Source organism: Crocodylus siamensis, chromosome 2 (genome assembly GCF_052110815.1).
Source record: "Crocodylus siamensis isolate JL-2025a chromosome 2, ASM5211081v1, whole genome shotgun sequence".
In the NCBI taxonomy this organism is placed as follows: Eukaryota; Metazoa; Chordata; order Crocodylia; family Crocodylidae; genus Crocodylus; species Crocodylus siamensis.
In genome coordinates this window covers 146,204,086-146,225,285 of record NC_143396.1, presented here as the reverse complement: position 1 = coordinate 146,225,285, position 21,200 = coordinate 146,204,086, and the positions used below count along the sequence as shown (strand labels likewise).

Here is a 21,200-nt window from a genome sequence, read left to right as displayed (position 1 = left end):
TTCAGCTCACAAGCTTGTTGTACAAACTAGAACAACTTCCCACACTTCCCCAGATGTTGTGGGGGGAGGAAACTGACTACCAAAACTTCCATCTTCCTCCTGACAACTTCTACAGCACATTTCCGGTGCTAAGTTCTGTAGAACTTCCAGAACTGCAGTTTCAGTACTAAATTCACTGCTAAATGACACTGAACATTTGAAATAGAGATTCCAATAAACTATATGAAATTTAATAAAAGATTAACCTACAAAGGGATAATTTAGACCTCTATTGATTTCCCTGCCCCCCAGTCTAATTCAGTAATTATTCAGTAGAATAGTTTAGTTTGAGTGGGGGGGGTTTGCTTTGTTTTTAAAGTATATAGACAGCAGCAGGCTCTCCAGTCTCACGAGGAGTGTCATAAATCAGGGCTGTAGCTGCAGAAAAGTCAGGGTCTTGCATTTTGCTCAGTTGTAAAGATGCCTCTTTTTACAGTTCTGGTCATTTGTTTGAAGTAGGAGAGTTGAGCATTTTCAAACAAACACAGAAGAGATTTGGTTTATACCTAGATTTTAGCATAATACCAACTTCGGAACTGAATTTCAAAATGTTCCCATTCCTGTTTGTTTCTAATAGTTTGAGATATCTGAGCACATACATCATTGTATGGCTTTTGGTACAGAAATCATGATTTCATCTCTGTTCAAACAGCACCTTTACACTGTAGTCTCTACTACAGCTCAAACAGGAACAACAACAAAAATCATCATTGTCAATTGTCATACCTATTTGCTGAGTAAAATCTACCTCTGCTTATTATTGTCCTAAAAACATGAGTTTATGTACCATTTCAATGCTATTCATAGCCTTTCTGGTTCTAGGACCTGCATTTCAAGTATACTTTTCTGTCTTTGTTTTTGGTTTGTCCCTGCATAAACTTCCCTGGAATACATTGTAAAATGCAAGGCCTGATTCTTAAATCTCATTTATTGTGCACCAGTAGCTCCATTAGTACAGAAGTCATTTAAAATGTCTGCTTTACTTTTATTTTTGGCTCAGGCTCAGCCAGGCAATTAAACTCTAAATGTCATCAGCTGCTCCTCAGTGGGCATGTCTACATGTTGCCCTACAGCGACGTAGTTACCAAGCTGTGCTTTAGTACTGCCCATACTGCACTGTATGTGCAACACACAGTTATTTTTAGCAGCTGCTTCACTGTAGAGGTGCACTATAACAGGGGAGCATGCCACTACAGTGGAGTAGCTGCTGGTCACGTGTATACACCTGTGGATGCTATGTTACCATAGTGTGTAGCATCATGTGCAGACACGCCCAGTTTTCTGGAAATCCCAATTATTTGCACCTACAAAGTACAGCTGCAAAAGCAGTTTCTAAAAATCCCAATGCAAGTATTTTTTGTTGCTTTTTAGGTTTTTAAGATTTTCTTATTGTTTGTTATTAATATCAGCAATATGTGATGACTTTCAGGCTGGTGAGATTATCAGTATTGTCCTTTAGATTTACAGGGGATGGTGGCATAGTGGCCTGTAAAGCTCAGTTGTTTCCTTTCTTTCATCTTTCTAGCTGTCACAGAGATTAGAAGCCAGTAGCATCAGAAAAAAAATTGTCATGCAAATACTAAATTATCCATGAGAACATAGGTTAGTGTGTTAATTCAGATGCATTAAGTTTACACTACTACACATCTGTCTTGTCTCTCTTGGGTCTAGGTCACTTATTCTTCAGAATGCCTAATGGTTTATTCATTGTTTTAGGAGGTACATAAGTGAGCTAGTAGCTCATATCTCTAGGAACAGAGAGAAACTGGTTGCTATAACAGTGCAGATCCATTCTCAAGTAAGATTTTCAAATATTTCTGTCAACTAAGTGGCCTTGAAAGAAAAAGACTTGGTCAGTTATGTCAATGAAAATCTTTACCCCTCTGAAACATGAATAGTATTCTGCTGTGGATATATCTTAAGTCATGGTGAGTCATGACATTATAAGGTCATTATGGGAAAACATTTAATTCAGTGTTATAAATGATGGTGATAAGAGAAAATACATTTGCTGTTTGCTTTCTTTTGAATGATCTGTTTACTTTTGAATGTTCTGATAGCTGGCAAAGAAAATGGTCTCTATGAATTAGGCTGCTGATGTGCAATTTTCCAGTTGTGATAGAAACTTTATACTTTCACTCCAAGACCCTTGGACTCTTGCCCGCCTCCCCTACCTCCTCCCCCCCCCCGCAAAAAAAAAAAAAAAAAAAAGCTTTTATTTACATCTTGGACAAAGCTTTGGCTGGGATGATTCGGTTGGGGATGGCCCTTCTTTGAGCAGGGGTAGTGGATGAGATGACCTCCTGAAGTCCCATCCAACCCTGATTTTCTATGATTTTGTGCTCATTTTGAAATCGTTCCACATTATTTTCAGTCTTAAATTACTCTGCTGACAACGTAAGTGCAAATTATAAACTGGTACAGTTTGTTTTCTAGGGAGTGGATAAGACTTCTTGTGTCTGCCCTGTAACCATTTGGAACTGGGAATGAGGGAGAAAACATGTTTTTGTGGACTCTAAGTGAATAGTTAAGTGTGCACAAACTGCCAGCAGCTTCTAAGATATTGCATGGTGAATTAACATTTTTGTATGTAAAGCCTTCAGGATAAACAGACTTAGTGTTGTAGTTGGATATTTCCTTGGTTCAGTGTAAAACAGCAAGAGTTAAATGATTTAATTTTTGAAAAACTACCAACTAGTGTTTTCTCATTTTTTGTTAAATAATGCCAAAAAAACCTAACATACAGAAGTAAGGAAATTAATATAAAGTGTTAATAACCAAGGACAGAATGGCATCTAAAAATATCACAGTATTCAGCCACAAGAAGAGACATTTACAGAGATTTATGTAATTAAAATCAGCACAAAAGGATTTATGGCATGATACATAAATACATCTCTGAGAATTTCTTTAATGTAAAACATTCACTGTTCTGTTTTTTACATTCATTCAGCAAACTGCGTTGTTTTTGTGAGTAGGATAAAAAAAATTGTATGTGGCTTAGGGACAGTTTCATGCAAAGTACTGAATCTAACAGCACATTCTGTACTGCTTTGCAAGTGGGGTAGGTGCACAGAAGAAAAAAGGCCTGTATTGTGTGACCTTTTTCTTTTGGGTTGTTTCATCTTTCTGAGATGCTTTTTCAGTCCTACAGCCTCCTGAGATAAATGGATGAACAACGTCCTATCATTGTCCAGATTGCTAGAGTGCCTGTAAAATAAATAAATAAAATTAAATAAATAAAAAGAAGAAAAATCTGCCTGTCAGTTGTCCACTTGAGTAGGCTTTACAAATTGGGAAAAACTATTTTGACTGAAATAAGGTGTTTTGCATAATTTGACAGCTCTGTATTTGTATAAATTGTATATACAGGCATACAAATGTGTACATGCACATTTTATGCTTTCTTTCCCTCCATCATAAGTTGTTTAACTTAATTCACTTTGTACAGAGGGAACTGTTAATGAGATCAAAAGATTTCAGTGTTTTTATGTAATATAGACAGACCCGTAGCAAGGGCAGAACAAGTGAGGCAACTGCCCAGGGCACCAAAGCAAAAGGGTGCTAACAGGCATTGCCCAGCCAGGATGGTGCAGGATGGAGCCACGAGTGGCTTGTTTGTTGTGGTGCGGAGACAGAGGGAAGGGTGGCTCCTGCCGCTGCATGCACTCCCGGGGAAGCATGGGGAGGGAGGGGGTGTTTGCCCCCCAGATCTGTGTGCGGGGCAAGGGCAGACTGCCACTGCAGGCTTTGCCCTGGGTGCCAAACTTCATTGCTACAGCACTGAATATAGATTCTAAGGGTCAGCAAGGGACCTTGCAGCTTATTCGGCCTAGCCCTCCCACCCACCCCGGGCAGGAAGACAGCTGCGGTCAAGTGACCCCAGTGAGGTGACCGTCCAGTCTCCTCTTGAAAAGTGCCAGGGTAGGTGACTGCACCAGCTCTGGAGGGAGTTTATTGCACAGTCTGGACACCCTGAATGTGAAGTTTTTCCTGGTATTATCCCTAGAAAACAAACTGTACCAGGTTATAATCTGCACCTACGTTGTCAGCAGAGTAATTTTAAGATTTGAAATCTTACTGCATTATTTTCAAAGGATCACAGAAAGTTAGGGTTGGAGGGGACTTTAGGAGGTCATCTCATCCAACCCCCTGCTCAAACCAGGACCATCCCCAACTAGAACATCCCAGTCAAGGCCTTGGGTAATCTTTCTCTCTCTCTATCCAACACAATAATTTCAACATAGATGCACACTGTACATAGTGTTCAGTGGGTGACCAGTATTGAAACAAACAGCAATTGCTTTTTGCTAGCTATAAATTATGGATCATTAGCCTGACAGCACTTGCTTTAAAAAAAAAAAAAAAAAGAAAGAAGAAGAAAAAAAAGCTTTAGCTGTTTCAGTGCAGTTTTGGCTTTTTTCCAGGGTCTGCACTACTTTCAGCTGAGATGCCAAACCCCACTGCCATTTGGATTTGCGCAACACTGCTTTAATACCCAGAGCTCCTCCATAAATAGTTCTGCTTTTCCCACACCCAGCTAGAAAACAACCACAGGAAATCAGGGAATGTGCAGCCAGCACAGCTTAGCTGGCATTAATTGATCTGAGCCAGCAGAGCCTGCATGAGAGCATTCATGTATGTAGTCTGTGCTGCTCACTGTCTAGGGCTGCTCCCTCAGAAGCACTGACGGCTGCTTTTAGAAGACACCATATTGCAGCCACCTTAGCAACAGCAACAGCATTTTTGTTGACATCCTGGAGAGTTGCACTGCTCTAAAGAACCGCACACGCCCTCGCTCTCTTTTTTTCCTTCCCACCCCGCTCTCTCTCTTCTTTTCAACCTCCCTCCCTTTTCAATCTGATCAATAACTGGAGGTTTTTTCAGCTGCATGCAGTTGTCAGGGCAAGCAGTCTCAGGAATTTGCTGTGGCTTTCTAAACAAGGAAAAGTTCAAGGAAAGCAGATGGACGGATGTTTTTGCTACTGTGAGTGACCAATTAGCACTTAGGGGTCACTGAGCAGGAAAGTTGGATTCTTAGCTAGAAGCACTGGGGCAGTTTGTTTTGATCGTGCTGCTGCTTTGCCTGTAGGTATCTCTTCCCTCAGTCTGAACTATTTTTTTTTTTTGTCATCTTGTTTGGGGACTACAGCAGATTTCAAGCATGAAGATTCAGGAGCATCCAAGCATTCCCGAAACAAAACTGCAGAGGACACAAGATGCCGATGGTCAAGAAGACAGCTTTGTCTCAGAAGTGCCACAGCTTGACTTGACCGCACTGTGTGATGACAACCACTGGGAAGGTACTGTTGTTTGGTAATGGTTGGTATGAAAGAGAGAGAAATGAAAACACAAGTGGAGTTTTGTATCTTTGTGCTTATGTTGCCTGGCCAAAAACAACAGGAAGTTTCTTTTGACCTGAGTACAGAAATGAAAGTCTGGAGAAGCTAGAAATGGGATGTTGAATTTCTGCCAAGTCTGATGGTGTTTTAGGGGAAGGAAGGCAAATGTTTCACCCTTTTGTGTCAGCTTTATTGGTCCCCGTGTGCTTCGGGATTATCCTACTTCTGGTATTTTGCAACCTGAACTAGTGGGTAGCTGAGCCTTAGTCACTGAAACTGAGGAAAGACTGATGGAAATTTTTTCCTCTTTCCCTGTAATATCCCACTCCCCACTGTGTACGCATGACAACCGTTATTCAAGGAAGACTGTTCAATTTCTTGCCTTTTCCTGGTCCTGAGAGACAGACTTGCAGAGTTTGTTTTAACAGGATGCCACTCACCAGATCAGAAACATGTTAAATTGCTTGTAATAAAAAATATATATGTATTTTTAGTGGGGTTTTTCTGGAGGTCTTTTTCCCTGACTTCTCTAACCAGTTGCATGTATATTCAGATGCATACATTCATCTCTTTCAAGCTAACACTGCAACGTTTAATTCAGGAGTTATTTTTCATTGTTGTGTATTTCTCACTACTGTCTGCTTTGCATAGGACGCACTCTATGTAGGGAGAGGAGTCACTTATAATGATGAGAATTTCCCTTTCAGCCAGTGACTACTCATTTTAATGTATCCCAAAAGTATTGCAAGGCCCAGAAGTATTGATGATACAAAATTAAGAATTTTTTTTAAGCGTATGTTGCTAAGATATGCTCTTTGCACATCTTACAAGCTGCTAAGTATCCCAACTACCGCTGAAGTTGAGAAGAATTGAAAGTGTTTGACATCTACATGATCAGACTCCTTATGATTACTGAAAGCCCCTTCCTCCCATGTACTATTGTGTGTACTTTTGTCAGTGTTGCAACTTGGAGCCAGAGAGGGAGATTGATGCAAAATAGGAGTTGAAGGATTTTTTTAAAGGAAAGAAAGAGAACTGCTTCTCTGAAAACCCCCCAAACTGTGAGCTGGCACAGGGAGACTGGCCAGGTTATCTGCCTGTGGTTCCATAGCATACGTGAGGGATGTAGTCTCTCTCTTCCCCTAAGAGGAACTCTAGTTATGACTATTTGTGCTTGGTCATACAAACCCAGGAGTATTAGGCACCCTGATTCAACATCAGGCACCAACTACCATCAGCTGAATAGCCTTTCTTCTCCACCCCAGTGTGGGGATTTTTTGATGATATTCATCACATACATTGGATTCAAGCTCTGCAAGACAGACTCCTGAGGGTCCTTTGTTTTATTATATTTTATTGGGATTCCAATTAACATCACCCTGAAGGGTCTTGAGCTGAGAGGTTTTGTTTTCAGAGGTGATATATGGGTTCAGCCATCCCTTGGATTTCAGAATAAAGATACTCTTTTCTCCCCAGTGCACAATTATAGCTTCCAGTGATATTCACAGGAGTCATGCCTGCATATTGAGGAAAAAATAAATCCAGAAACCTTCCTTTCAGAAACTTCCCCATTATTTACTTGTATACAAACTCTGGAGCATTTCCATGCTGTAAAAACAAAACAGGAGCACACATTATTATTATTATTATTATTATCATTATTATTATTATTATTTTAAAGTCTTCCTTTCAGATTCTTGCTTCCCTCCTCTTCCTCTTCCATTACATAATGTATTTAAAAGGAAAGAGGATGAAGATTTCAACAGAGACAGTTGGCATGCATCAGAGGAGCTTCAGATGTCTTAAAATGTTACTGTGTTGTATGTGCACTATAAATCCAGCAAAATTAGGTTTTTGCATCTTGGTGGGTCAGAGGCTTTGAACCAGTCTGTCATGGATGTCAAATCGGTCTCAGTGGCCAAAAAGGGAAAGATGCTAATCCAGACTTGCAGATAATTTTCACACTAAGAACAAGATTTTTGTCAGTGATATCATTCTTGGGAGTCAGGAATTTGTGTTGTAGCTCATACTTCTGTGATCTAGGTGGCCTGAATCTCATGGTAGTGTTATATCCCATCACATCCTCGTTGTTATTCTGGATTGGCACTGTATCTTTGTTCACTTCCACTGTGAACGGTTAAATCTGCTGCTTTCAAATTCAATAGAACGGTGGTGGGTGAATGGGGTCCCATTATTTGGCTCTAGTAAATTCTGGTGTAACTGAAGTTGGAATCCAGACTTAACATGAATCAAACGGCCAGATGGCACTTCAGGTCTTGGCTTGGACCACAAGTGAAATTCTAGTTTTGAGTTTCTGGATTGTATCCTAGGGCATTAAGAGCACTATCAGTTTGCAGCCACTGAACATTGGGTACTCAGTGGCATAGCTCAGAAGTGGCTTGTGAAAACAAATTCAGTGGCTGGGTATGTATTCTCATGCGGGTATCACTTCCTCCAACTGAAATTCTTAGGGAGAGACTCATGACAGCAAACATGAGAACAATAATACAAGACCCCACCCTGTTTGTGAAGGGCTTTTATTCTCTTACTATGCTGCCTGCAGAGGAAACCCTATATAAACCACAGTGGCCTAAAATGTATCAGTTTTTCACTTTTTCCTAGGATTGTTCCAGAACTGTCATGGGGTCTGTGAGTTGACTAACATGCATTTTTATTTTTGTTTTGATGAGTTAGGTACAGTAGAAATTACCCACCCCCCCATCTACCCCCTCTGCCAACTGCATTCAGCACTAGGATAGAAATGTTTGGCTTTAGTATTTCAGTGCGTGCAGACAGCTCTGTGAAGCCAAGCATGTCATGGAGCATGTCCATTTACAGGCCCACCTGTTGGCAGCTAGCTTGAATTGATGTGGCACTTGTCTGTACATGGAGATTTTCCTGACTAATTGTGTATGGTTTCTCTCATTTTTGCCACAACCTATGTTGTGGGGACAGGGAACCACAACACAGGTTCCCTGTCAGCCCCATCTGTGGGCTGGAGTAGTGAGTCCAGCTGTTCAGGGTGTGTGGCCAGCAGATCATTTGTATCTGCACTCTGTGTCCCACCAGTCTGTCCCACCACCAGACTGGCCTTCTGTGCCAGCCGTGCCAAGCTGGCCCATAAGCTATTTTTTGGTACAATGTCTACAAGTATGCTGCAGGGCTTATTGGTGGCTCCTTACACCAAGATGAATTTCACCTATGGTGCCTGTAGTCACTGAAAACAGAGACGTATTTCAACAGATATAATATTATTTTTCCAGTTGACGCTGATCATAGAGGTTCTAGTCTCAGTGTATGCATTAAATTAACTGAGCCATTCCTACATCAGGTGCCCAGGTGAAGCACAGGTAAAATGTATTTCAGGAACAGCAATGTTGACCCTGCAGCTCACAGCTCTTCCATCTGAGAATAGACAGTGTCCTAGCCTCCGACTTGATTACTAGGGTAACCTGTAAAAGCCTCGCAGTTAGTGCAGTTGATGGCAAATAGAGCATTTCCAGAACCCTTCCATAACTTAATTATTGAAGACTGTGTTTAAATCAAACTCGTGAATAAAAGGAAGAAAACATCTTTAGTGCTTTCATAATCTAACCCTCCTTGGCGAAATTATTCTGAAAATGTTACTAGTCAAAGACCATAGTCTAGCTTCCCCCACCCTTTTCTCACAATAAAAACGATAGTGCAAATCATTAATATAAAGCTTTCTCATTTAAAACAAATGACTGACCTCACACGAGCATTGCAGGAGACCTGCAGTTTGAGAATTTTTGAAGTAATTTTGCATTGCTCTGGCCCATTTCAGTCTTTCTACAACTCACATAATAGCACCATTTCATTTCCAGAACTGCTATAATTCCTATTATTTTTCCATTGGGTTTCAGATGGAACTTGGAACCAGCACCTCAGGAGGTAGAAACGTTTGTAGTTCCTTTGACTTCTTCAGTGGGGCCTCACCAGTGTAGTCCAACTGAAGGTCTGCTCTTTGGGGATTTAGACGGTGTCTCCTTTAAGGAGTATCAATACTGTACTCTAGCTACCATTGATCCCTGTATAGGATGCTGACATCATTTAGCAACAGCACTTATATCTCCATATATAGACATCTTAAGCTGAAGTGAGGTTTTTTGTCCTGTACTGCACCAAATCAATGTTGAGAGGGTAAGCAAACTAAAAATATAAAAACTCCAGTATAAAAGAACGACAATTGGCTTTGAGCAAACCATAGGAAAATCTTCTGGTTAGAAGGTGCTGCCATGTGTCCTTAAGACCTCTTAATTAAAATGCTTTCATTGTCATTTCAAGATCACCAGTACCTTCTATACAGTAACCTACATACTACAGTACAGAGTTGTGTCTATACATGCACAGTCACATGCACCTGCTCATAACCAAAGAGGTCACTGACAGCTCCTACTAGCATGTTTCATCTTTTCCACCCAAACATGAAAGAACCAGGGGACTGAAGTGGAGGTTTCAAACGAAAGCATAGAACATCATGCACACCCTGAACTGTTTATACTCGTGCATAATCCTGACTAAATAACTTTTTCCCATGCTTGTACAGGTCTCTAATTGCAAAATCAAATTACAAAGATACAGTACAGGCATGAAGGGGCCTGGAGATGTGAGGATGATTGAAGAGACTGCAGGGACTTCCTTAGGAAAGATAGACTGAAGAGAAGAAGTGCAAATAAGAAGATATGTGATATTCTAGATAAATAATCAGAGACTTAAAGAAGATAGATCAGGCAGTACTTTTACTTTTAATATGAAACAAAAAAAAAAAAAGAAAAGTAATGCAGCTAAAAAATTACCTTTGGGATTTATCAAGATCAAGAATTAAAAAGGCTCCAAAAGTCTTAGACATTTTATAGAAATAACAAGATCTTGCATGCTTACATTAGATACAATGCAAAATATATTATATGGATCCTCAGGGCAGAAATCATTATACTGACTTACAGGGGTTAGGAAGAAACTTTTCTTTATGGCAAGGTTATTCTGTAACTGAGTGAGAGCTCTCTGAAGCATCTGGGACTAGCTATACAGAAAACAGCATACTAAATTAGATGGAACATTGATCTGATTCTGCAGGGTACCTTTGGTGCCTGCCACTTTAAGAGCAGCAAACAGGCAGCAGCCAGGTGCCTGATGAGGGCACCCATTTTGGCCCAGGGATATAAACTGGGCTGCAGTTTTCTGCTGCAAGGAAGGAGGAAACATCAGGCTGAGGGGCTGCTCCAGCCAGAGTCAGGAGGTAAGGGCAAGGGCTATGGGGAGGAGGTGACCCCTTGTCCTGGGTAAGATGTAAAACTGCACCCTGCCAGGTAAGGGTGGTCTGGTGGGGTTCCTGGTGGCATGGGAGCCCCCAGGAAATGCCAGGCCAGTTACCTCCCTGGTGAAAGGCTGGTCAGGGTGCCATGTAACCCCAGTGCCACATCCCTAGTGGTGTTGTAATGAGCAGGGGCAACCCAGGGCTCACTTAAGGAGATCTGAGCCAGAGCTCAGGCCAGAGGAGGAACCTGGGGCTGCACCCAGGTGGCAAAAGAAAGCCTGGGGGCTCGAGTCAGACCCCATGTGAGAGGGATGACAAATAGAGATCCTGAGAAAGAGGGGCGATGAACAAAGCAGCCCCATGAGTGTAGGGGAGTGAGGAGGCCCAGTGGGGGCATAGTAGCCCAGTGAGGGGTAGGAACGAAATAGGCCTACAGTTGTACGATTGCTCAGTCAACGCTCAGGTGAGGATAGCAGGAGATACCCAACAGACTGCACTGGGGCTGACTGAGGAGAGGAAAGCTAAGCCTGAAGCTGGGTGGCATGAGTGTGGCCCCTAAGAGAGGGCACTATGAAAGAAGCAGGGTGAGAGCCAACAGAGTAGGTGGGACCTTGGTAAGAGAGGTGTGGTATGTGAGTGGCCTTCCGGGGCTGTAGAAAAGAGCTACAACTGTGCCCGGTTTGCTCCGGCCATAGGCCAGAGAAGTAACATCTGCAAGGCATGGGACCTGTGGAGGGAAGTTTGGAGCAGGTATTAGGCCCTTGTCAGCAGGGTGAGTAATGGGTAGCCTTCCTCCTTTGTAACAGCTCTCATATTTTTCCATCAAGGCATGGCAGGAGAGCGAAGTGGGCGGTTACCCCAGGAGCAGGGTGTCCAACAAAGACCTGATGAGGAGGCCACCCTGTTACACTGATCCAAAACAGCAGTTAGTTGTTTGCTCCATTTATTGTTTAGGTTTTGTTAGCTGGTTTATCCTTCTGATCAGATTTTTCTTTTCTTTTTTTAATCTCAGTTTTATAACCAGCAAATGAACCAATCTCCCCAGGGTCGATCAAGTCTTCAAGGACTGAGTGTGAAAAATAAAATCAATTTTCTGTGGCTGCCATTTATTCCATCCAAGTCTCAGACTTGCTTTTTTCATGTAGGGCTTTTCTTCCCCTCCTTCAGAACCTTCTCCTTTGGAACATGCATTCCATCTTATCATCAGTATTTGAAATGGAAAAAAAACTGGATTTGCTTAGCTCAGAGCTGTTTGGATTGAATCAGAGCTTTCCTGAATCATTATGATACTTTTAATGGTACATGATATCTCATATGTAAATCCACCAGAGGACAAAGCCATATGTATCATGCATTGTTAATAATGCCTTTATTCACAGTTGCATTAGCAGCTTAGTTGGTTTACTACCAAGACACATTCTTTTTTCTCTTTCCTTTCTGTCTGTAACCCAACCAGGCATGATGGCCCATAGCCAATTGACTGTAAGTCATCCAAAGAACTTTAAAAGTAGAGCCTTTCAGGATAGAAAGTAATCATTCCCCAGGATGGGCGAAGGGGTTGCTGGAGTAATTACTTAAAAGTAATTTTTATGCACAGTAATTTGGCCAGTAAGGGTGGGGAATTATGCCCCTTCTGCACTTACATTTGTTTCTCATCTCACTATAAAAGTATCTCTGAAGACCTTGCTGAGAACATCAGGGTTGTGTGTTGCTTTCAAGGAAACATTCCGATTCAGGAAATTGGGATGGTCTAGAAGATTCACATTTTGATTCAAGGGTTGCAAGTCCTATGTTTTATCTTCCCTTATTATTGGCGTCTTTCAGCAAAACCTTTCCAATATCAAAAAATGTCAAAGAAAAGGTAGAATTAACATGCATTTGCTAACAACATTTAATTAGGAAAATAAGTTTACATGTGCATGTAAGCTAGCTGTAGTGCCCTAGATGTACATTTTGGATGTGTGATGGTTTTCATCCCACATCACAGCTGAAGCTTTGCATTTTGCAGCACATTCCTCCAGCAGAGCTGTTTATAGAGCCTGACATCAAGGTAAAGCTTGTTCTTTCCCTACACCATAGCACCAGGCCATTGTACAAATGTCCCCAGCCATATTCTTCTGGGTATAGCATCTACACCCCTGAGACACTAAGGTTAAATTCAGTTCGATGCACGGATTAGTATAAACACACCAAAGAATCCATCAATACAGCACCAGCTATTCACATGCAATTGGTAATGCAAAGGAGAGTAGTGTTTCTTAAACCCACTGGTCTGGAGGAGGATTTTGTAGAACAATGAAATAATAGAAATTGCACTTTACATGGGTAATGGAAATGCCACTGTTTTAAATGGTTATGGAGTAAAAGGCTTGAACCGACACTGGACAAGATCTCATTCAGGCCCGCAGGAAATGAGTGACACTAAAGCTGTCATTTGGCCTTTTCTAGTGTTCTTCTTTGCCTCAAGATATTCGTGTGTGTGTTTCTATCATTTGCTTGATTCTGGTTAGAATGCCCGGTTCAAAGCATGGCTTTTACACCTCCTAATCCCATGGTGCTAAGTAGGAGCATGCAAACCAGCTTAGTAAACTATCTGAACACAAGATATTAGAGTCCTTGTGGCATCTGGATGGAGTGATCACAAGATCAAGATGATTTCTTTCAGTTTTGTTCCCATATGCTATTCAGGTTTGCCTTTCCCACCCACCCTCTGTCTTTTACTTACAACCAGTTTATGCATCCAATAGCTGGGAGATGTGTTCACTTTTTCACATGTCCAGTGGGTGGCTATTTCATTCTTGTGGGATCTTGTTTGTTTGCTTGTGAAGAAAATTGGGTCTGAGCACTTTTTGTCACTAATACTTTTCCAGGTTGAGGATTATAGCCATTCAGTCATCTTGTTACTCATTTATGATGCCTTCCCATTCTGTCTGTTGAATTTTGCAAGCACTTCGAAAGTGTATTTCCTAACACAACTCCTGAACCTCAGATGGTGGTTGGGAGAGTAAAGGTAAAGGGTACTGTCAGGCTTAGCATTTATTTAACTCAATCAGCTATTACTAGTAGGATTCAGGCCCTAGTTCTGCATTCCTTAAATGTGTATATTATCATCCTTATCTTTGTAAAGTGCCTCTTCTCAGAAGGTTGCGTTTTTGTACTTGCTTCACTTGCGTTTTGCACACTTGCAAATGCTGACCTCATGTAGCAAAGAACTGGGCCTTCAATATGTGAAATGGGACAGACAGTATGGTTTTATGAACTCGCCTATGTCTGTGGTGATCAAAGAATATAGTGAAAACAATGCAAGGAAAATGAAGCTCACTTTCCCCTTGCCTTCTCATTGAATTTCAGAGCCCATCCCAGCTCTCTCCTCCTGGCAGCGTGATGGCTTAGACTCCGACGAAGCCCGTCTCTCCCCTCAGGCCGGCCGTCTCATCCGCCAGCTTTTGGATGGGGACAGCGACCCTATGCTTTCGCCTCGCTTCTATGCTTATGGACAAAGCCAGCAGTACCTGGATGATACTGAAGTTCCTCCTTCCCCTCCAAATTCTCATTCATTCATGAGGTGGGTTGCAGTTTCAGAGCTACCATCTGAGCAGCAGGCGAGAAGCTTTCCTCTTTGCCCCCCAGTACCACTGTATTGTGGAGTGTACCTTTTGAGCAAAATAGGCCCTATAACTGCATACGTCTTGTGGGGCTGGGGTATCTCACCAATGGAAGCCATGTCACTTCTTTGGGTGGCTCTGATGGCATCTGGGGTCATAGGTTGGTACCCAGGATATACTCTTGTAATAAGGAGGCCATTACACCTTGACAGAGTAAAACTTGGGATGCCCATTCAACAAAATTCTGTCCCCAGCTCTGCTGCAGATTTAATATGTCACTTTGGAGACATTGCTTGATGTTTGAGAGCCTCTGTTTTCCCCATCTATAGCATGGGGATGGCAATACCTACCTGCTTTTGTGAAAAGAATGTGAGATCCTCCTTTAAACAGTGCAGCAGCAAGAATACTGAAGTAGATAAGGCATAGGTAGTGGTAGAAAGAGAATTGTGCTGTAGGGCTCTATATACTGGCAAATCTGTATTTTAAAGAGTTTATTTGCCTGGAGAAATTCTTTCCAGTAGAAATGTGGTACGAGACCAAACTGATTGCTTTCTATGTAAGTAATTCAGAACTGGAAATGAGGCGCATCAGATGAAAATTCTGGCAAAAAAGAAAACGGTAAAAGAAATGTAGGGCAGTTATTTCTGGTAAATATTATTTTGCCCCATTTTTTATCTCTTCTAAGGTTTATGGGTGTATTTTAAATGTTGTTGTTTTTTTTAAATTCCTGTCTGAGTAATAGCATGGCAATGATTATGCATTTTGGCCCAGTTCTAACTCCTCTTGTATGTTGGTAGGCTTATTCTAGCATAAGGGCAAAGGAATGAGTAGTTTCAACTTCTCAGGAAGTAACTATAGTACCCTGAAGGTGGGAAGGCAGAAGTGGTGTGTCATACACATTCAGATGGCTGTATTTGGATAGCCTGATATTTGGGAAATAGTCAAACTCTGGACAATTCATAGTTTCAGAGTTAGTAGGGTTGAAAGGGACCTGAGCAGATCATCAAGTCCGACCCCCTGCCTTGGCAGGAAGGAGTACTGGGGTCAAACGACCCCAGCAAGGTGATTGTCAAGCCTTGTCTTAAAGAACCCCAGGGTAGAAGCCAGCACCACTTTGCTTGGAAGTTGGTTCCAGATCCTAGCTGCCCTGACAGTGAAGTAGCACCTCCTGATGTCTAATCTGAATTTACCCTTTACCAGCTTGTGACCATTATTTCTAGTCACTCCTGATAGTGCTCAGGGAAACAGGGACTCTCCCAGTGCCTACTTGTCCCCTCTGACTAGTTTGTAACAGGCCACTAGATCCTACCTCAGCCTTCTCTTGTGGAGGCTGAACAGGTTCAGGTCCCGTAGCTTCTCGTTGTAGGGCCTGCCCTGTTGTCTCCTGATCATGTGAGTGGCCCCCCTCTGGACCCTCTCCATGTTGTTCACATCCCTCTTGAAGTGTGGCACCCAGAACTGGACGCAGTACTCCAACTGCAGCCTGACCAGTGCCGCATAGAGGGGGAGGATCACCTCCTTGGACCTGCTCGAGATGCATCTGTAGATGCATGACAGGGTGCGGTTGGCCTTCCTGACTGCATCCCCACACTGCCGGCCCATGTTCATCTTGGCATCAATGATGATTCCAAGATCCTTTTCTGCCTCTACCCTGACGAGAAGGGAGTTCCCCAGCCTGTAGGTATGCTGCTGGTTCTTCCTCCCCAGGTGCATCACCTAACACTTATGTGCCCTCCTGCTCCCTTTGATCCCCGTTGGGATTACCTCCCTTTGGGCTTGGAGGATTGTCTCCTTAAGGATCAACCACTCTTTTTGGACACTTGGCTCCCTTCCCCTCCGTGCTTCCCTGACAGTGAGCTAAGGAGAATAGAAGTCTGCCCTCCTGAAATGTAGGGCTGCTGCCTTTTAAATTATTTTTCTAAAACTATAAAAACTCCCTTCACTCCCACCCCTCTTCAAGAAGTCTGACTACTTCTCTCTCCGCTGGTTTAACTTTTCAGGGGTCCAGTTGCCAGCTCACTTTACTGTATCTAGACTTGGCCAGCTAATCTTCAGGTCTTATGCCTCATTTTAAGGGACAAGATGACAACCCTTCTTTCCGCTCTCCCTCTTGCTTATTTTTTTCTGTCTGGCAGCTGCGTGCCGCCCCCCCCCCCCGCCCTTCTTCTGTCAAAGAGACCAGAAAGCTGTCAAAGACACCAGAACCAGTCTTACTGCCCTAACAGTGTTCACAGCATTAGGTTGCATCATGGCTTCATGATTCCCAAGGGACTTGCCATTACTTACATCAGGCATAACTGACTCTCTCTGCATGAAAACATACTTCTGAGTAGGATACAACTCTGTTCTTTGTTCCCCATAGGAGGCGGAGTTCTTCCTTAGGATCTTATGAAGATGACAGAGAGGATTTGACCCCTGCACAGCTGACCCGGAGGATTCAGGGACTTAAGAAAAAGATCAGGAAATTTGAGGAGAGATTTGAAGAGGAGAGGAAATACAGGGTAAGCCATTTGCAATCAGCTTGCATTGTGACCCAAGTTGAGGAGGGCTTCTGAAGATATAATACCTGAAAGCGAAGAAGAATGGAACTGCTGAACAACAAATTTTAAATCACGCTTTCTTGTATTAGCATCGCCAAGTGAATTCCTTTCCAAGGCACAGGAAACAGTCTAATAAACTGCTTGGATTTTTATTGCTGCTTTTTCTAAACATGCCAAAAGCTGATAGCTGTGTGTGTGGGAGTGTCTGAGTTAAACTTCTTATTTATTTAAAATTTGGCTGATTGGGGTGCACAGATGCATCTTGTTTTAGTGAGTCTATGAGGAGGTGGTAATTCCAGGCTTTTAGTGCATTGCAAAGGAAAGGAAGGGCTCCTTGACTCTGGTTCTCTGCCCATGCACAAAGTACTGCTGAGTGACACGAATGTACTGAACTCTCATTTTTCATGACATTGACTAGCAACATTTAAGGACCTAAAAGTTCACATGCATGCACATTAGCTGCTGATGAAAACTGTAGGTTTCAGTACTTGTCCAAAGTAGAAAGAAATGGAATCAAATGGGGAAATAGTGCAGTCTGTCCTTGGCCTGGGTCATCTAGCCAGTAAGTGGCTTCTGTGCCTTTCTTTACGCTATAATACTTAACACTGTCAGTCTTCAGAGGGCTTTAAAACATTTATTGACCCATCTGATATTCTTGTTGGCGAGGCAGTCAAAACTGTCATTCACATTTTACAGATGGGGAAAATTGAATTTTAAATAAGTTGCCCAGATGTCAGGAAGGTAGTACTAAAAGTGTGACTAGACATCAGACATTTGTAGCTCCCCCTCCTGCATCCATCACCTCTTCAGACAGGCTTTTGTCTCAATTTCTGCCCTGCCATTCTTTCAAAACCATTTCAGTGTGGATTTCTGTCCTTTTTCTTCCAGCCATCCCACAGTGACAAAGCAGCTAACCCAGAGGTATTGAAATGGACAAATGACCTTGCAAAATTCCGGAAGCAGCTTAAAGGTGAGTCGCCTACCATGGAAAAATGGCCTGCAGTAGAGGCTGACCTCGCATGGTTCTCACAGTCCATGTGAGTTCAGCATACTGCTGCACTGAGCTGTTACCTTGTCACTGAGAGTGTTCTTTTTCTATCCCCCACCCACCATCCCCTCCCTCCAAACCTATGCAGAGTCAAAATTGAAGATATCTGAAGAGGATCTGGTTCCTGTGACACGCCAACGGAGCAACACTCTCCCTAAGAGCTTCGGCTCTCAGCTTGAAAAGGAGGAAGACAAGAAACAAGACCTGTCTGACAAATCTGCAAAGCCTGCAGTTGAAGCAACCCTAGAGTCTGTTCAGAAGAAACTCCAAGAAAAACGAACAGAGACGAGCAGGCCCGAGGACATTAAGGTACATTTCGGGCAGATCAGGGTTAGGTGCCACGCCTGGATGTATGTTTCAGCAGTGCTCAGGGTTGTGATAGCTTCTGCTACCCATGTAGGATCATCCAAACTGCTAGGCTTAGAATCTACTTCTGAATTTTGTTTTAAATAGCTTGACCTTTCACCTCCCACTGTAGCACACCATGCTGTAACCAATTTTTGTCATATGGTATTGTGATTCTCAAAGCATTGTCCGTACTGAATGTCTTAGTGTCCTTTGTATCTCTGAGGTTCCAAGATCCATTCTAAAGGGATATGTTGTGAGGCATTTTCTGTGTGTTATTTAGGTTTCCCTATCTTCTGTTATGACTAGAAAGCTTCAACAAATTATGTAGGTCATCCAGCACTTCTGAAGATAGCTGTAGTTTGGCTTAGACTTCTCTCCTCTGGTAGCTCATGCCAAAGTTGTATGATCTTGTCTAAGGACACATTATCATGGCTCCTACCAGGGCCTGTCAGCTGTCTCAGAAGAGCATAGCTACATCTGAGAGTTACTGGTGTGACTCTTGTCTAGTGTAGCAAGTTCCAAAGTTGTTGATAACCTTGTAAGTCAAGGCCTTGAATTGGTAGGCATAAAATACGCAATTATTTTTTTTTCTAAAACTAAATTTATCTAAGTTCTGACAAATCTTTCGTGAAAAGAGGGGCAAACAATGCTCTCTGCTCCTGGGATTTATAGGAAAAAAGTTTTCAAGTTGACCATCTCAAAAGCATCTATAACAGTTCTGCGGTGGCAAGGCTCCAGGCTTTTTAAAATGTCTTTTATACTATTGGTGTAATAATGGGAAAGGGCAGTATGTGGAGTTGGAGTAAAAGGACAAGAAAAAGTCACATTGCAAGACCTATACTCATACCCCTTTAAATCAGGTAAAGCAGAAATCCTGAATGGTTATGTTGGACTATAAATCTTCAAAACTCTATGAAAATTATTTAATTCTTTTGTTGCATACATGATACTGCTTTCACATTTAAGCATTGCTTAGTTTTCATCTGTACATATAGCATGTAATGTGAGCTGCAATGGTAACAGTATTTTAATGTGCATTACCAGGAAAAGGGGCTTGGGGAAGCAATAGTAGGTATTACATATGTTTATTCAGAAATACTGCGCCTTACTCTTTTAACTGCAGCCATAATGTAGATAAGGCCACAGGTCAATATTATACTAGCCTAGAAATGTTTTGCTTTTTTTTTTTGGTCACTTTCTCCCATTTTTCTCCTTTGCCTTTTTATATAGGACATGACTAGAGATCAGATTGCAGCTGAGAAAGTGGCTCTTCAAAAAGCACTCTTGTACTATGAAAGCATTCATGGAAGACCGGTATGTATAGAAATACATTGCAAAATGTTTTGATATATTTCTGCCTTGCGGTGATCAACCTCCCACTGCTACAAAACATTAGTAACCACCTATTCTGGCAGGAGAAAGCACCATAATTTTCAGACCAGCCTCTGCTAAGTGCAGTGTTCAGAAACCTTTTCTGCAGAGAAGCTAGTTTGGGTATATGTCAGAACAGGCTTTTAATTAAGATTGTCTGCGATTTCCAATGTCGGTGGCAAGCTGTTGGCAAGAGGTGATGCTGAGATCATGAACGAAAGTAAGCTGCATTTGCTGTGTTTTTTGAAGCTGTTATAACAGTCTCTAGAATTGTAGGTGTTTAAACACCACACACAGATTCCTTCCTATGTTTAGGATTTGATCATAGAATATGTAAGGTCTCAACTCTTAGCCTTTGGCTGCTTTAAGTTATGTTGCCTCTCCTGCCGCATTGATTTTATGAACTTTGGTGGCAGATGGATGTGCGAAGGAGCTTCATTTTGGAGCGACAGTAATGCATATAGGAGCAGCAGGGGAGTAGCAAATTATTGTTTCTCAGGAGCACTGTCAAGGGAGTTGGTGAATCTGCTGTACTGATTCACTCCCTGGGTCATGTCGCGTTTGAAATATTTGGTTCATGGTTTTACTGATTTATTTAATTCCTTTATTTCACTGCTGTCAATACCACTGCCCCAGCAAAATATGATCATTATAGCTTGGACTCTGCCATTGTGCTCCTTATACTTGGCACCTTAGAGCTTTATTGTCTTATAAAACACGCATCAAAACCACTCTGGAGGAGTGATTCCCTTTTCTATCTGTTCTTACAGGGACGGATTCTGCTTTCACCATGACACAAATGAAGGGTAACTCCCCATTTGGATTTGATGAATTTATGAATATTTAATCCTGGTTTCAGATCACAATCTGGCCTGTAATACAATGCTGAGACTTTTTTTTTTCTTTCTGTTGGTTTATTAATATGACTGCTTTTTAATTTTTTTAATAAGCTGCTTCTACAACACAGCAAAATTGAACTGATTAGCAAAGCAAGCTGCAGTTAATCAGTTTTGCTGTTTCCAGTTATTAACAGTGCTGCAGTGGAAAAGTACCGAGAATTCTTGGATAAGGTGGATAGTTCAGCCAAGGTTTTTGGTTTTGTTTTTTTTTTTGTTTTTTTAAAAGACGTTTAACTAAACAATAAAACCAGTGAAGCTTAGATTTATTGTGCAACTGGGTCTTTCCGCACCGGTGACGGGTGAACCTGGCAAGAGGTAGGAACTGAACTGCTTTATTTAAGCCAGAAAGTCTTGTTTCTACAGAAATCCTGGAGCCAGCTGAACAATGCAAGCAGCGGCCTCTTCTTCACTAGCTGCTGTTTGCCATGTGGAGTGTTTGCCCAAGGCATTGTTAAAGGCTCCGTTATGCGAGGCTTTTTTGTGTTTTGACATTTTTCCAAAATATACTCGGGTATTGTTGGCATTATTGATATTTACTCGGTGAGAGAGTCTGTCCATGTGCACAGTTTTTTGTTTTTTTTTTTCTTTAAGTCCTGCTTTAATGAATGAAGTTGCACTCATGTAAATCCATAATAATGTATCTGGCCAAGTATGTGCACTAAGATTCTTAAATTATACCCATGTGTCTTTCCACTTCTGGTGTGATCCAGACTTGGTAGCATGGCGGACA

At 42.0% G+C, this 21,200-nt stretch overlaps 1 protein-coding gene across 9 annotated transcripts in view; it reads left to right on the top strand.

The window, feature by feature from the left end:
* The window catches only part of FAM13A (family with sequence similarity 13 member A), a 267,752-nt gene that overhangs the window by 233,096 nt on the left and 13,456 nt on the right, over positions 1 to 21,200 (top strand). For 8 of the 9 annotated variants that reach the window (XM_090037061.1, XM_090037059.1, XM_090037064.1 and 5 more), the window contains 6 exons: positions 5,192 to 5,342; positions 14,011 to 14,224; positions 16,627 to 16,765; positions 17,693 to 17,774; positions 17,941 to 18,161; positions 19,431 to 19,514. In XM_090037061.1, the coding sequence (XP_089893187.1) occupies positions 5,192 to 5,342; positions 14,011 to 14,224; positions 16,627 to 16,765; positions 17,693 to 17,774; positions 17,941 to 18,161; positions 19,431 to 19,514 (891 nt within the window). The remainder of the gene's footprint in view (positions 1 to 5,191; positions 5,343 to 14,010; positions 14,225 to 16,626; positions 16,766 to 17,692; positions 17,775 to 17,940; positions 18,162 to 19,430; positions 19,515 to 21,200) is intronic. The other variant, XM_090037060.1, reaches the window with a different exon arrangement.